Source organism: Pezoporus occidentalis, unplaced genomic scaffold (assembly GCF_034315485.1).
Source record: "Pezoporus occidentalis ecotype Australia unplaced genomic scaffold, CSIRO_AGI_Poc_V1 ctg213, whole genome shotgun sequence".
Classification (NCBI taxonomy): domain Eukaryota; kingdom Metazoa; phylum Chordata; class Aves; order Psittaciformes; family Psittacidae; genus Pezoporus; species Pezoporus occidentalis.
This window is the reverse complement of record NW_026913997.1, coordinates 2,917,055-2,933,445: the sequence shown is the minus strand read 5'-3', so window position 1 is coordinate 2,933,445 and position 16,391 is coordinate 2,917,055. Positions and strand designations below refer to the sequence as shown.

Sequence of the window (16,391 nt, the reverse complement as noted above, 5' to 3'; positions counted from 1 at the left end):
ATACATTTTCCCCAGCTGCTGATCTGACCCAGTGCCTTTAACAAGCAAGCTCCCCAGGCATCCTCCCTGTGTGGGGAACTAACACATCACTGCTACAGAACAGCTCATCCAGTAATGAGCATGCAGTAATGGATAATAAATAGTGCTTACAGTATATATTATCTTTAATTTGAACTGCATTTTGGAACAGTAATTAAATGCAAGAAACTCTGAGCTGAAAAGTATGCAACAGCCTGCTGCACCAGAACAAAGCGGGTCCAGAGGATGAGGAGGACCCAGCAGTGGAGGAGTACTGACCACAGAAAGCTTTTCTGCATCTGGAGACTGACTGCTGTACAGCTTTCCCCACATCTTTACCAGTGACTCCTTTGCTTTGCAGCCATCTGACACACATCCCTCTTGGCTGAGGAGCAGCACCACTAATGAGAGGGCTGCATCACTTCCCGTGGATGAGTAACCATTTGAAATCTCAGTAGCTGGACTGGGACTTTGGAAAGGATGAAGGACCCTTGGCAAGGAGAGGAAAAGAAAGCAAAGCAGACTGACCAGAGGGGAGTTAGCTGATACCAGCCCAGGCTGCAGGCCAGCCAAACCCATCAGCGTGTGGGCACCTTCACAGGTCACATCACACTAGAACCCAGACTACCCCCTTGTGCATGCTGCCTGCTGGCTGGCTGACTTCACAGGGAAGGAAGTCAGGCATGTAGAGGAACAGAAGCTCTTCTGAGTCCTAGCACCAGCCCTGTAGATCTTGTGGATGCAACCACCTCAAACTCACATTTCAGACACAAAATCCACATGGACAAACAGAATGAACCAGTACAGTGATTTGGCCTGAGGCGCAGATGTTTGGTCTTGGTTAAGACCAAATAACAACCTAAGGGAGGGTGAGTGACTTCCATGCTTGGGTTTGTTTGCTTTGTGTGTACAGGTTTGTTTAAAGTCGTGTAACTTGCATTTTACATGCTGTCCTTAACTACAAGAACTCCTACCTGTTCTGCGAGGCAGACAAGACACCACAGAACAGCCTGGTACCTCCCAAGCTGAGCACAAAGAATACAGAGACTGTCAGGGAGCAGGGTATCCAAAAGGGGCAATACAAACCTCATCCAGTACAAAAGGAAAGATGATTCAACTGGACACTCAAGAAACAACAACCAACATGATTCAATCTAATACTTCTGCCCTGATGCACCAGCTTGTCTTCTGCTAGGAGACAAGAGGTCAGAAATTAAGACATTTTTAGTTTGCACCTGTGAGTTCTGAACAGAAATAACAGGCAAATTTAGCTCTTGGGGATGTTGCTCCTCCAGGACTCATTTACAGAGCCTGCTGGAAACCAGGCTGCTGAGCTTTCAGCTGTTGTGTGCAGCAATGTCCTGCTGCACTCCAAGGTAGCTGCATTTAAGCAACGAAGGACATACAGAAGGGGGGCTGCCAGATGAAGACATTTATTTCCTTATAACTAGGACTCAGAAGACACTTGGGGACTTTTCTAGAAGAAGCAGTAGCTGGTATAAACAGCAGTATAACTGAATCCTTTACCATCTATGCCAGACTACACAATTTTAGTCAGCTCTGCAGGGCAGATTCTCTGCGACACAGCAAGCAGGAGGCAATGACCAGGCTCCAGCATAGCCCAGTATAACCCCACAGCTGGAAATAACAGCTGCCATTGCCCCAGAGGCCAGGAGGGTAAGAAACACAGCATCTCCCACAAGAACACAGGAGATATTTCTTCCCTGAGATCATGCTATGGCTGCAAGAAAATACACCTGACACCAGTATCTGCCCAGCACACAGCTTTCTGAGCAGCCCTGATCTGCGACTGTAGCCAGCTTCTCTCTCTTAACTATGGTACCCAAAGAGCTCAGCTGGGACAGTATAAGCCTTTCCACGGTGAGACCTGGATTTCCATTAACTATTAGTGGTTGAATGCTGCCATTGACGGAAATACAGTGTTTAATAACAAACTCATTTTGAACCTCAAACTAAGCCCTCCTCTCGTCTTTCAAACAGCCAGGACCACAGTGGTTTGGCACTCTTCCAGGGGAAGAGGGGCAGTGGATGGAAGGGAAGCAGTGATCCAAATAATGCTGAAGTTTGGCAAATTACCACAGCAGCCAGAACCCTCAGGTCCTGGCAGCCCTGCTGCAACAGCCAACCCTGCAGCTTGGCTGTAACCGCATGTACTGCTTCAGTCCTGCTCAGCACAAACACTTGCTGATATCTAAACTGAACTATATTACAGGAGATCTTAGCAGAAGCCCAGTGGAAGACTCAAAACATCTGATGAAATTGCAATGTTAACGCACAAGGTGACTTCAGCCTGGTAAGGTTCTGCAGGAATGCTGTTCATAGCTACTGCAGACTGATAAAATCCATCATTCCACTATGTAGTGCCGTGTTTCAATTTTAATTCCAAATTTAATTCACTAATTTCAGATACATAAACCTTGAAAGTGGCAAGATGAAAACTACTGTTGCTAAAAGGTCCTGCTAAAATTCAGATGCTTTCTTATTCTTACATAATGTCATTTTTGGTAGTCACTTGGTGGGATTATGCAGTGCCTAAAATTAGATCTGTCTGTAAATCTTTGTGGGATCGGGGGTGTAAGTGCAGAACCAAAAACTGATCGGGAGCAAGTCACCATTCCTTACACAAACCCAAGCTTGAGTTTCTTTACTTATCTCTTACCTTGTGATGCCAGCAATCCTAGCATCTTCACTGGCACTCCTGCTAGCACACATTGCCACAGAACAGATACTCTCCCGTCAGGCCTATTTGATTCCAGAAGCTGTGTTTTGTGTGCTTGCTCCATGAAAGAAGCAATTCTACCGCAGTGTAAGAAGGCCACAGCATTATGTCATTCTTCAGGCTATTAGAATAGAGAGGGACGCCTGCACACTGTGCCTACACACGCTGGAGTTCGATCCCACCGATGGGGAGCAGCCCAAAATTCCTGCTGGGATCGCGACCAGCTACGGGTGGGGGAAACTGCATCCCGGGCCTTTCCGCGCACACGGGAGCGGTGCCTTTCCAGACGGACACATGACTGACTACAGGCGTGTTTGTGCTACAAGCGCAAGCACGGCCGCGCCCGGGTCCTCGCACGCAGCCCGCAGCCAGGACGGCGGGGGCTGCGGGGAGCCCGGGCCGGCTGCGCGCCGCGGGGGGCTGCGGAACCTCGCCGACCCTTCGAGCCCCGCACCGACCACAGACCAAAGCGAGTATTTACCTGCCGCCCGCGGGCCGCGCTCTGCCTCTGCTCCCAGGAGGGGCTGCCGGCGAGCAGCCCACGGCCCCTCCTCGCCGCCGCGCCGCTGCCGGGCCGCGTCCTGCCGCAAAGCCGTCCCGGCCGCCGCGGGAAACGGCTCCGCGGCACCAAGGTTCCTCCCGCCGCCGCCGCCCGCCGCGCTCGGGGAACCGCGGGCAGCGGTGCGCAGCGGCGAGCGGTCCCCTGCGGCCCGGCGACAGCGCGGGTGGCGGAGGCAGAGCCGGTCGGCGGCACCCCGCGCGGGTGCAGGAACGCGCCGGGTCCTACTTCCCCTTGAAAGTAATGATGGAAACACCTTCAGGTTTTGCCGTGTAAGCAGAAGGGGTAACTCTGAACCTGGCGTGCTTAAAAGCAGCTGAGATTCGTAGCGGGCTGATTGTGACTTCAGGAGAGATGGGTAACACAAACTCCTAAACGCATTTTTACCCATCCCAAGTGCAAGCACGCTTACCAAGGCGTGAAGGCTGCAGGGAGCAGCACGGCGGTACGTGGATTCGTATTGCCACAGGGCAGCAAAAAGAGCTGAGGCACGACCTGTTACCCAAAGAAAAGAAAAAAGTTACACAACTGTAACAAATATCTGATTTCGGTGGTGTGTGGCATGGCACCCCGCCTGGCAGCGCAAAAATAACCTCACTGGGAGAAATACCCACGTGTGGATTAGGGATGTACCTGAATCTTGACAGCTGGGGTGCGCAAACCAATTCTGAGTTTTGCCTGTACACATCTAAAACCACAGGCACTGTGCTGCTTCACTGTGGCCCAGGGCAGCCAGTGGTACTGCGCTGAGCCGGGCAACAGAGGCAAGGGCAGTGCTCAGATGTAACTGCACGAAAACATGGTGCTGAGCTGAGTCCATACAGAGGATTCACAACCTACAACAAAAGGCAGGTGTTAGGTTAGCTTCCATCCACACACACCAACCAGTTCATGTAGACTGCAAAACGTGACTGGCACGATTAATAAAGTGGTGTTCATACAGGTTATCTCAGTTCAGTGACAGCATGGAGGAATGAGAGCCATTGGCAGAAGAAAATAAACACCCGATTATCCAACTGAAAACTAATTAATCTTGGCCTTTACAAATAATGTATTACTTGAGCACCATACATCTCAAGTCCTGCTCCTAAAGATGAATGGCTTCTTGACTAACAGTCGAAGATTGATCTTTTAATTCCAATTCAACTGTTTGCACTGCAAGCCCTCAAGGATGAGGCAGTACCATCAGTTGCCATGTTATTTATTGCCATCCAGCCTTTCCTGGAATGGTACTGAGCCATTTATCTCTTGGGCTCCTCAAAAGTAAAGAAGATCTCTAGGTCTCCTGGGTCTGACGACACTTCAGGATGTTGCCTCTCTGCCAGCTATAAGTACAAGTCCCCTTCTAGGCCAAGCATACTCATGCAGGAGGCACAGGGCACGCTGGTTTATCACTGCGGGGACACAAATGTTGGGGAAGCAGAGCAGGTAGGCAGTGTGGGCTGAGCTCAAAGAGAAGTGTAAAATCCATCCCTCCCTCTGATCTCACTGCTGTGTTGAAGAGAAATTGCCTGTGTTTAACATTACATTATGCTTAGATAGTTTTCTGGGAAGTGGCCCATCTACCATTTTCTACCTGCAGCGGAAAAAAGTGATTTCAGACTGCAGGACATAGATGGCATTTCTTTTTAAGGGAGGACAGCTGAGAGGCCTTGATCAAGAACAATCAGCCCTCTACTCAAAAACAGACTCCCAGAGACACTTGGCATCCTTAAATCCAGCAGGACAGTAACCACATGCCGAGAACCCAAACCAATCTCAGTTGTCTTAGCAGCCAAGTCAAGTCCCAGGCATTCAGTGCAGCCAGGTACTATTTCTGCCCCCTCTCTTTCCTACAGCCCAAGCATGTCCCACGGGGCTCTGCAGGACCCCATTTGCCAAACACATTCAGGCATTTACAATAGTTTGTGTTGTGCAGTCCCCAGCACTTTGCTGTGCAGGAGATGGGAAAGGCACCTCCTGCCAGGGCTTCATGCCCTGCCAGATGCTTCCCTGGGGCCAGCCAGCACCAAGCACTGCCTGGTGCACTGTAGGGTCTAGGAAACACTGTGTTCCCCAAAGAAAGAGAAGGAACACATAAAGAGGCTGACACTGGTCTGATATTTTGTCCTTCTCAGCTCCCTAAGGAACATATTTCCCAGCTCTACATACTCTTAACTCTGTTCTTACCTTCTGGAAACGTTTTGAAAATGTACTGGGATGGGCAACACTTTCCATTTCCTAGGCAAAATGCAATTAACATGCACCTTTCTTACATTGGCTGCTAAGGAACAGTTTAGGTTCAAGTTTTAAATTCTATCTGAGAAGTATTTTTTAAACAACTGTCACCTTTTTATTGAGAGCAGGAAAAGATGCCATCCCCTTCCTAAATCACATTTTATATCTGTGGTCCATCACATATCCCTCTACCACAGCATAAAACAACTGAATTGGAGAACAGGTGAATCTGCATTTTCTTCCTCTAGTCTGGTAGAGAATTATCTTCCTGCACTCTGTGTGCCAGTGGAAGAGCATAAATGACCAACATTATCCTTAAAAGCTGCAGGATAACACACTAATTCTGAAGGAATATTAAACTTGGACAAAAATTGTTATTACTATATATATGTACATATATATTTAAAAATGCAACCTCCATATTTTGCAATTTTCATCATTGAAACATATCACCTTCCTCCAACATGAAATCATGAGCTGTTTCATGATGTACTGATTAAAGATATACTGGTTAAAGACATGGTGGTGGCTATCCAACAGAACCGTCCATACAGCCTGACTTCCAGCTTTGTGCCCCTTGCTCATCAACCATCAACACGTGGCCCAAAACTGAGCAGAGTGCTTAGAGCCATCTGGTGGTTAACTGGACGAGTAAACAAATTGTGCCCTATACATCTACACGATGAAGACGTAAAGGAAGTCATCTTCCTGCTACTTGGAACGTCTCAAATGTCAGCTTTCTCTTGGCTTTTAGATTATGATTCTGCAAGTTTAGAGAGTTAACACAGAAAGAGGGAGAAAATGGCTCTGTTAACACTAGAAACTTAGCTGCTTTCCTTGTGGAAGAGTTTGCAGGACCAAGTGTTCTTCAGATCTGAACATCTCCCATGAGTACTGCAGAATCGCCTTCCAAAGACCAGATAATTGTACCATGCATTCCCAAGTTTGGCTCCTGTGATAAGAATCCAAATATCTTGCTCAAACTGGGAAAATTCTCAAAAATTCTTTGGGCGCATCCTTTGCTGGCATAATGTAGAAGGAGCAATGCCCGTTTATTGTGGCCATTGACAAGCTTGCCAGTTCACACCAGCTGAGCGTTAGACCCGCTGTCTTTCCCCGCTGCCTCTGAAGAAGGAGCCTTTTTTCACACGTTTTAATTACTGACTCCCTACATGGAAGCTATTACCTCACAGAAAGGCTGTTAACTGCCACGTTCAGCACAAGATGAAGCTTTTCCGATAATTGTTCCTTGAGTTCATGTTTGTGAAAATAAATATCATCAGATGATTAAATTAAACACCGCAGCCAGCCCAGCTATACACTATTTTCACTTATCATGCAGAAGGGGAGATCAAAGAGAAAGGCTCAGGTAGAGTTATTCCAACTCCTCCAAGTTTGGTTGATAGCTACCTATTGAACGCAGTAATTAGCTTCCTGCTTGGGGTGTGCAGCACAAAATTAACCCTCCCAAGAGTGGCCAGTATAGCCATTTCCTTGCTCTGTAATCAACTGGATGCAGAGGAACGACCATCACCTAATCTCCTCTGTATGGTAAAGCAGCAGCACAGCCCGAGTCTGATTTTCGAGACTCTTGGGCCTCTGTCCCCTTTGGTGCCTTGCGTGGGTGCAGGAGGAGAACTGTGCCTGGGGAACCCCAGGAAAGGCTGAAGGCACTCCTCTTCTTCAGTCCTGCGGGGCTCCTACCTCCCTGCTCTTCCCATCCTTCCCTTTTGGCGAGCAGACGAGCCCGTCTCTGCGCTCCTGCAGCGAGAGGCAGAGCGGCCCTCTCAAATTCCCAGGCTCGGGCCCTGCTTAAATAGGGAGATGATTGTTGCGGAGATGGAGCTTCGCCCAGCATTTCCCTGCTTTGCTTTCTCGGGCCGTGGAGGCCAAGAGAGGCGAGGGAAGCGGTGGGCAGCGTAGCCCCGTTCCCACTGAGAGCCCGCCGTCCTCCCCGAGAGCGCACACACCCGCGCAACCAGAAAGCTCTGCTATTCTTCTGCTAATGGGATTGGCACCGCTTAAAGCGGTCTGCGAGGGTATTGTCTGCAACCACAGCAAGAGAAACATTATTCAAAGGCCATTCAGGCCCCAAAAGAAGCGGCAGAGCAGAGTAATTATCGGAGACTCTCCATTAACGAGGGCATCTTTGCTCTTTGTCTGTGTTGGTTTAATAAGGGCCGCTAATGGGGCCGGGGGAGGGGCACACTAATGCTTCTAAACAAATCTCCTTCCCTTCCCCCCCACTCCCTGTGAGGAGAGCTGTCTTTATGGGCACTGACAGCAGAGCTGGGAGTTACCATATTGCAGAGTGACCTCCGGGAAAACTTAGTGTGAACCCAGTCGCTTTCAGCCCCATCCCCAGCGAGCCGCCGGGAGCACCGCTTGGGTAGCTGTTCTCTTTTTAGCCTTTCCATATTTCCCGGTCCTTGCTAGGCCCCTTTTATGCTCTCCCCCCGCCCGACCTCTCTCATGTCATGTCATCTTGTGACCCTTCATGGCTGGACACAACGGCGCTGAGTGGCAGTAATGAGGGACGACAGTGCAGATTAAGTTCTCGAAGCAAAACCTGGGGCTGCTGTCCTTTATCCAGCCGCTGTGACCGGGAGATGCTGCTGGGAATGCAGAACCAGAGCAGCCTCTGCTCTCCATAGGACTGGAGAAGGTAGGCTGGGATCTAGCACAGGCCAATGTCTCCTGCCTTCTGGCAGTGGTCACTTTTCTGAGATCCTTCAGAGCCACATTCAGGAGGATGGAGCCAAAATTCTTCTGAAGGGTCGTAGACTGTTCCCATCTTCAAACACCAGTTATAAGGGACACACTTCAGCGGCGGTTTACAATGTTACAGGGTCACATGCACACTGGTCCCTTAAACAGTGAAATGTGGACAAGAGGTCTCAGGAGGTCTCTGCAAAAGACAGCATTCAAACGGTGAACTGTAATGATACGCACACATGTGAATAAAGAATGATACAGCTACAGTATTCAAGGTGGTGTGGATACAAGGTTGAGAATTGCTAGACTCATTTTTAGCCAGTGAGAAAACTAAAGAACAGTAGAAGGAAATTATTCCCCTGAGTTTGTGCAGGTCTTTCACTAAAGCCAAGCCCTGGACATTGTGCTATTCTACCTCTCTTTCAAATGATACACCCCTCACAGAGGGCTGTACAATGAGCGCACAGACCACAGAGACAAAGCAGTGCCTGTGTACCTGCACATGACAGTGGTCTCAAGAGCTGGGCAGCCACCCAATGTCAGTGCTACATCTTTTGTTATGAGTAATGGTTTTATTCAGCCGCAGCATGGAATGACAAACTTCCTTGTACAGGGACCCACCCAACCCTCTCTCCATTTAGGCAAATGTCCTTGTGCTAGGTTTATCTCAAGAAGAAAAAGAAAGATATGTGGAAACTCCCCACATTTTAAGCCACAAGGCTCTGGTTTGAAGACACAGACTCCATAAGATTTCACCCTTGTTTCCTGAGGGTTTGCTAGGTTTGAAGTTTTCATGATTTTGGCCTTTTCCTTTCAACATTTCACCAGTAACTGCATCTTTTGTAACAAAAGAAACTTTTCATAGATGCTTCTCTGACTCATCTCTATAGGATCAAAACATCTCAGAACAACCTCGAAAGTCAAAGAGAGAGCAATCACCCTCTACAGACAGAGAGCTAAGTCACAGGGGAATTAAATAACAATACCTGAGGTCATTCTTGCCATGGCGAAGCTAGGAAGTGGATACTGTTCTTGCTCCAGAGTCTTAACTGCAGTGTTCCAAGATTAGTGGTATTTCTCCTCCCTCTTTTGAAATGTCTGGAGGATTACACTCCTAAAACAGAAAATCAGTCCTGTTTTCAGCAGGACTTCAGATTAACTTCATGTTAATCACAGTTTCTGTTCATATTCTCTTTTTCTTTTTAGAATAATAAGCGTTAAATATATACAGAGGAACTGCCTTTGCCTATGGATTTTGCAATCTAAGCAAGGAAGTTAATACACTGATGTGTAAAGCAATGGGTTACTAGGCCCACATGATCTGGCATCTGACTGATGTGGGTTTTGCTTTATAAGTGTTTTTAAATGTCATCCTTGTTTGCCACTAGCAGATAATACAGTCAGATTTGTTGCAAATGAAGACAGTATTTGAACAAAATCGAAAGAGTGACTCAGAAGAGAGAACTGAGATCTTGTTACCATCCCAAGTGAGGGGAAACAAATGGAGTCATCAATAAAAAGGAAAAAAGGAAGTTAGTTCATAGCTTAGAAGATATGGGTACGACACAAAAAGGCAAAAGCAATTGCAGCATGGGAAAGGCAGACAGAGATTTGGGGAGTTTTGAGACCTCACATGAAGGAAAACTTGATGAGCAGCTTGTGCATAGCAGCCGAATGGTCCTGGGATAGAAGGGAGGAGAGCTTGCAGCAGTGACAGAGGTAGGACGGGCAATGAGAGGCTGGTTAGACTGCTTCTTGAAGCTTCAGCCAGAATATTGCACTTGAAGGTAAGGCATTTAGTGTGAAAGAGATAGGAACACAGTGAGTAAAGTCTTGGAAGTAAAGTTTCAGCCTGAGAACCATCACCCTGTCAGCAACAATTTGTCCAGTTTACTCTCCCTCAGGTGCAGAGAACAGGGGGTCACTGCATTGGACCTCATCAAGTCAGTTCTATTTAGATTTGCCCTTTAACATGTATACTTCAGTACAGGGATATTTTCTCCCCAGTTTCCCCTTATCAATTCTGCTAGTATTTCCGGCTAACAATGAATGCAAGTGGATTACTTCTGGGTTGCCCTGCTTCACTCTACTGCTGTTATCCTGTCATACTTTAATCAAACGATCTAACTGAGATCCCATCTGAAGCCCACTAAAACAATGAAGAGATCTGCACTGGCTTTGCAGTTCTGGATCATGCCCTGAATTGTGTTTGAGCTCATTAATATAGATTTGAGCAATTTTTTCTATTGCATGTGCCATGAAACCAAGGGGAAAATGAACAGGAGTAAAGAGAAGTAAAAGATTCCTTTCCAGAAAATAATTTGTGTATGTTTGCAGTCTACTGCAAGCAATAGGCATATTAAAATATAGAACAAGAAGCAACTATCAGTCTGCAAGCACATCCCAGTATAGTTCAATGTAACTTCCCTGTTTTGTCTTTGCATCCTTTCAGCTCTTCTTCCTCCATGAAATAGGTCTTGCGTTGCCAGCTTAGCAAAACCCTTTCTCTCTGATGCCCTTGACTGGCACTTGCTGTGTGTTCCCTCTCCTTCTTATTCCCGCTGGCCATTCTCCTGGCCAACAGGAGTGGGACAGGAGAGAAGTACTCACCCACTTAGCAGCCAGGTAGACCAAAGCCCCACAGAAACATGGGAGACAGCAGCAGTTGTGTGACATGTTTTGCCTGTCCATGCAGCCATCCTGCACCCAAAGCCTAGGCCAGTCCCTCAACACAGCAGCACAACTTTGTGCAGCCTCCAGCCACCTCAGGGATCTCTCAAAGGCACTGCTTCCTTGCAATACAGACGCAGCCTACGTGAGCTCCTTGCTGGGCAACAAATACTGTAGGAAGAAAATACTGATGCTAGAGTGAGATCAACGAACAGATGTTATACAACAATGACTTCCAGTCCCAGCACCCCTGAAAAGCTTTGCATAGGGAGACATGAAACTTATCCCGTCTAGAAGAAGTCTCAGGTGCCAGAGCTTTCACAAATGTAATCTGCTGGTTCTACTTCAAAAAAATGTCTCTAACAACTGGCTATTGCTAGTTGCTGATGCTAGAAACTTGCTCTTGTTTTCTCCTCAGAAATTACATCCAGACCTTCAGTGTCCACCTTGGCACTCCTCTACAGTGAGTGACTCTTCATCTTAAAGCTAATTCAATTAGCAAGTAGCAGAGGAAGAAAAGAAGCAAGATGTCATTGCTGCTGCATTCCTGAGAACTCTGGCTGGTGCTATAGCCATTCAGGTACAGCTGTAGTTAGATAAGAGTTAAAGCAGCCCCAAGGCTCTTTTTCTGTAAGGTATGAGAAGGAAAGGCATAAATGTGACCCACAGGTGTACTTTCTCCATAGCCTGAAACTTCTATACAAATACTGTCCTGAGAGCTAAAATCCTCTTTACTCCATGTACCCATCATTGTACTCATGTTCAGAATTCGTACAAGATCAACCATTTTGTAAATCCTGTATGAAGGAAAACTCAGTGAACTATAATAGTCTCGGTCTTTTCAATTTTGACTTCTATTGTTAGAGTACAAATAAAAAGAAGAGGATAAAAAAAGGCTGACAAGGTTTACAGGAAATCCAGCTGAACAAAAGCGATGCCATCAGTGTTCATGGAGATAAACTGCTTACGTGATAAAGGAACATGACCACCTTAGCCTGAGGATTCTTTACAGTGTCACCTACAATAAAGCAGATAACAGCATCATTTGGTACTTACTGCATCCTTTAAGAGTAAAGCCCAAGCAATCTGGCTTTATGCAATTGCATTACAAGATACCGAGAAGAAAAACTTCAGCCCTCTGCACCCAGGTGTACCCTAGTACCTTTTATTCCACAAGCTAGACTGAGCTGTTAACCATACTAATGATCAGTACTTAATGTCGGGGAAACTGTAGTACTTAAACCCAGGTATCTATGAAGTCAACATGCTGCGATGCCTTCCCTATCTGATTGATACACTGTACTTTCACCACCATGGCCCTTACAGTGAAGAGCAGACTAAAGGCTCCCAGTTACGTTGATGCTGGCCTGACAGCACACCAAAGCCCCTCAGAAGGACAGAGCTCCCTCCTTCCTGTTGTGGAAAAAGGGAGAAAAATGACACTGAACACTTCTCACCCCTGAACTGGAAAGGGTCAGAGCAGCCTCACACTTCCCTCCAGTGGTATGGCACTTGTTTATCTTGCATTAAACACTTCACGTTTAGAATAAACTAAGTTAGAAGAAGAACAGTTCAGCTGTATTGTGCAGGAGATGGCTATTGGAAGCCTGTGTTTATGCAAGCCACCAGAACCCTTGCCGGAGCGTGCACTTGTGCATCGCTGCCCTCTCCCGGGCAGATCTGCCCCTGCACAAACACAGAGCCCTGGCTCCCAAAACTTAGCAGAGCGCTTGATTTTGCTTTGTCTCAGGCTCTGGAGGAATATGGTTACCCACTTACTAACCATCGCACTGACACTTTCAGTAACCTCACTGAGCATCACAGCGACAGCTGAGCTGCTTCTAAAGGAATCAGGATTTGTTAAGATGTAATTAAACAGGACACAGGTAGTGCTCACTAGGATTAGAAATTCACATGTCTAGAACTAAATCACTGTTCTATGCAAAGTTACCTTAGCTAAGATATTTAAGCTAGCCCATTCCAAGCGTGGCTGTGCTTTAACCCCCAAAGACCTTCTAATGGCTGATCTGCTCTCAACAGCCCCATTACAGTGATAGATCCCTAGCACAAAAAACCAAACCACCGTGAGGGAGGTGGCAAAAGAGTTAGCCAACATGTTTCAGGATGCTACCTCCCGCTTTCAAGTCTCCTCCTGGGTGCTTTGGAAAATTCCCCTTGGATTATTTCTTTGTGCATACACACACACACACACACTGTCTGCACGTGCATGCACTCTCACCATCCAGCCCCTGCACACATCAATGCTGTTAATGCTGCTTATGCTCTTTCTACACTTCCTTCCCATATTAGGGCCTTCTAGGGCACAAATCCTGCCAGCTTCCTTTCCAAATCTTCTGTTCTGGCTAATTCTTTCTGCGGAAACCTGGTGAGGCGTTCCTCAGCTCCGGCCAAGTGAGAACCAGCCTTCTTTACAGCCTGCTGCTGGCTGTCCATCTTGTTGAAGTGCTTCTGGGATGCCTTAGGTCCACCAGGCTGGCACAGCCTTCATTGTCTCAGAGAAGACCTTAAATCCAAGATACATTTGCCTTTCACACTCGCAAACCCACTGAGCAGTTGTTCACTGAATATGTACCTCATGGGAATGCATGTAAGACGTCTGCTGTCAGCTCCTCCATACCCTGACAGTGGCCTCCCTCCAGCTCTATGACTGGGGAGAGGGCACAACACAGAGAGGCTTAGGAAACACATCCCTTAGCTGTGTCCACCCAGCAGCCTCTCCTAACTGAAGTATTATTAGATTGGGCAAGAAGATACTGTGAAAGGTCTGCCTTTGTGCCTCAAGGAACTGGCTGAGCACAAAAACGCAGCACATCAGGACTTCTCAAGAACACTATGTGATGCTTTGATGCCTACGTGCAAGGCTGATGCACAACTGAATTCATTATGGCAGGTATAGTCTGAAAGCTGTGCTCTCATGAGTGCTTCCAGTGTTGCAGTCCTGTATGTAATAATAGGGATATAAGAGGGCTTATTTCCTTTAAGAAAGTTGTGAAGATAAATCCAGCCATGACAGAGAGGTGCTCGGATACAGAAGAAATTGCAGCTATAGCATTTAATTATCTGAGTGTCCCTGAAAGCCATGTGTAATTTCCTAAAGCGGACAAACTCAGCTCTTCCAATTTTGCCAGTGATGGGAAGAAGTGCATTACAGTCATCAATACCACTTTACTTCCCGTCTGTGTTTCCTCAAGAATTGTCCAAGACACCGTGTTTCACTCTGAGTGCTCAAGCCATGAGCTCCCTCTAGTATCTAAAAAGATTAATGCAGTTGATACCCTTACCATCCTAAAGGAACAGAGAACAAATGTAAGGAAGTTTCAGTAAGATGAGGGAATTCTGCCCCTTTTCTTCGTTTTGGTAAAAGAAAAGAAAACAAAAATCCTTGAAGTTAGTTGCGTGCACATACCTAAACACTGGCACCTTAAGAATTAGGAGGCAAACATGTCCACAGGACAAGAAAAGGCCAGATCTTATTTTATATCCTCAACCGTGAAACACAGGTATAAATGGCAGAAGCCCAGCCTGGGCATCAGCTTTCACAGGAAAACAGTGCAAGCTGGCAAGTTGATGATTCTGGACATGAAGATTTCTATGGAGAGACACCACTGTGCTCACTGCAAAAAGGAGCATTGTCACCAAGGAGGTAAAAAGGAGGTAACAGAAAATAATGAATTTAGATAACTGCGGGTGAGGAGGGGTGTGTGTAAAATAATCCTTTAGGGTATCTCAATATTCATGTTGGGTTTTTAAAAACTCTTCCTCTAGTCATCACTTCCATTTTACAGCATTTGGGAGCAAAACAGAGGATTCTTTTGGTTGTGCCAGAGCTCCTCTTACCCAGGAGTAAAACCTAAATGGTGTCCTATGAGTGAATTATGTGTATGAACCCCCTGCTAGGGTTTAGATCTTGCACCTAAAGACCTAAGGGTGTGTTGCATGACATCTTCTTTCCCAGACTGAGATGTAGCAAACAGATTTTGGTGGCATCTGGGATTGGTTTTAGAGGTGGAAGGTGACAAACACAAACACATGCTGAAGCATGTTTATCTCTGCTCTACTGTCTGCACTGTTTGTACTGTACCAGGGGCTCAAGCAGCTTCTCTCTGTGGCAGAGCAATTCTTTCAAAACACAAGAGAGGGCAAAGAGTATGAAACAGAACGAGGCAAAACTCCTGGCCTGCAGGCGATCTGGGTCTGCAGCTGCACATAGCCACTGGACAAAATTGCAAGCCAAAGTAATACGTAAAAGCAACAACCTTTACACTAGTGCTCAGTACTTAAAAGAGAGAGCTCCTTCTTCCCTGTTCAGGAGAAAGCCAAACAGCAGAACCCAGGACAAGAACTTTGCTAGGCTTTGCAGATTTCAGTTGTTTGCAACACTTCCTAATGACTCCGCTGCACTAGTGTCTGTTCTGTTTGATATCAAAGCCCTGTCCTTGACATACATAACATGTCCATCAGCGAGAGGGTTTCTTCATGCTGCCAATATTCCAGAAAGATCAAGTATCTATTAAACTCACTACAGAGTTTCAGTTTTGAAGAGGATGTGCAAGACTAATCTGTCCGATCAAACTGATCCAATCTTGCTGGGAGGATCACAGACTTCATTCCATGCTGCAAGTTACAGAATAAGACTATATGAAGGGAGCAGCAGAACCTCTGCTTCTTCTTTCATACAGTCCGATATGCTTTATCTTCATGCACTTGCGCTCAGATTGTTCCAATGACCCACAGACGTGGCAAGTCTGTTGTGCATGTTCTTAGGGAAAGAACAGAAGAGTGCTGAGCAGGGATAGTGAAAGAGGAGCAAGTGTCCTCCCGCCTTCCCTCCCTATGCCAGGGCAGGGGGAAAAGACACAAAGGGTGAAAGTGCAGGGAAACAAGCTGATGTGGAGAACCAGGTCGGGCCAGGCTTAGACAAGCACAAGTCTAGCAGTGCAAATGCTCCAGAAGAAGCGGTGCCTGTTGGTATTGCTTAGCGCTCATCTACATTTACAACTTTGGCAATGCCTCTCCTTCATTCATTGTTACTTTTCCTGATTCCTGATTTTATTAACATTTCTTAAAGTTAAATATTTAATTAGAAATAGCCCCCAAATTCTTCTATAATGCATGTCAGCTTGGATTCTATATTCTACTCAAAGGTAAAACCATCTATTTGCTGAGTATGTGACTAACTTAGACTGTAGATTTCAATGGCTGCCTGATCAATACAGAAGCAGCAGTTCAAGGTAACAGCCATGCTAAACATTTAAAGTTCTTTCAACACAGAAGCACGTTAGTTAATGCTTCAGGAAATACATATTTTTAAATGACTGGCTTTGTAAAGCAGCTGTGTAGACCATAAACAGTTCTAAGGTTCTTGTCTCGTCAAGCTATCACATGAAAGCAAGCTATTTGCTTTTTACAGCATGACTGAAAATGGCTTTGTGCCAACAGTTTATAGCAAGC

The 16,391-nt window shown here is 46.5% G+C and overlaps 1 protein-coding gene and 1 long non-coding RNA gene across 2 annotated transcripts; both read right to left on the bottom strand.

The window, feature by feature from the left end:
* Window positions 1-2,910: 2,910 nt before the first annotated feature.
* On the bottom strand, window positions 2,911-4,948 carry LOC134164234 (uncharacterized). The gene is made up of 2 exons (XM_062619786.1): window positions 3,951-4,948; window positions 2,911-3,812 (listed from the first exon to the last, which is right to left on the bottom strand). Exons 1-2 carry the CDS (start codon window positions 4,003-4,005, stop codon window positions 3,061-3,063), a joined length of 807 nt encoding a protein of 268 aa, XP_062475770.1. The 5' UTR covers window positions 4,006-4,948; the 3' UTR covers window positions 2,911-3,060.
* Window positions 4,949-5,334: 386 nt separating this feature from the next.
* LOC134164235 (uncharacterized) lies at window positions 5,335-14,576 on the bottom strand. The gene is made up of 4 exons (XR_009965068.1): window positions 14,347-14,576; window positions 10,860-11,090; window positions 9,236-9,363; window positions 5,335-8,442 (listed from the first exon to the last, which is right to left on the bottom strand). It is a non-coding gene; the product is annotated as an uncharacterized LOC134164235 (long non-coding RNA).
* Between the last annotated feature and the right edge of the window lie 1,815 nt (window positions 14,577-16,391).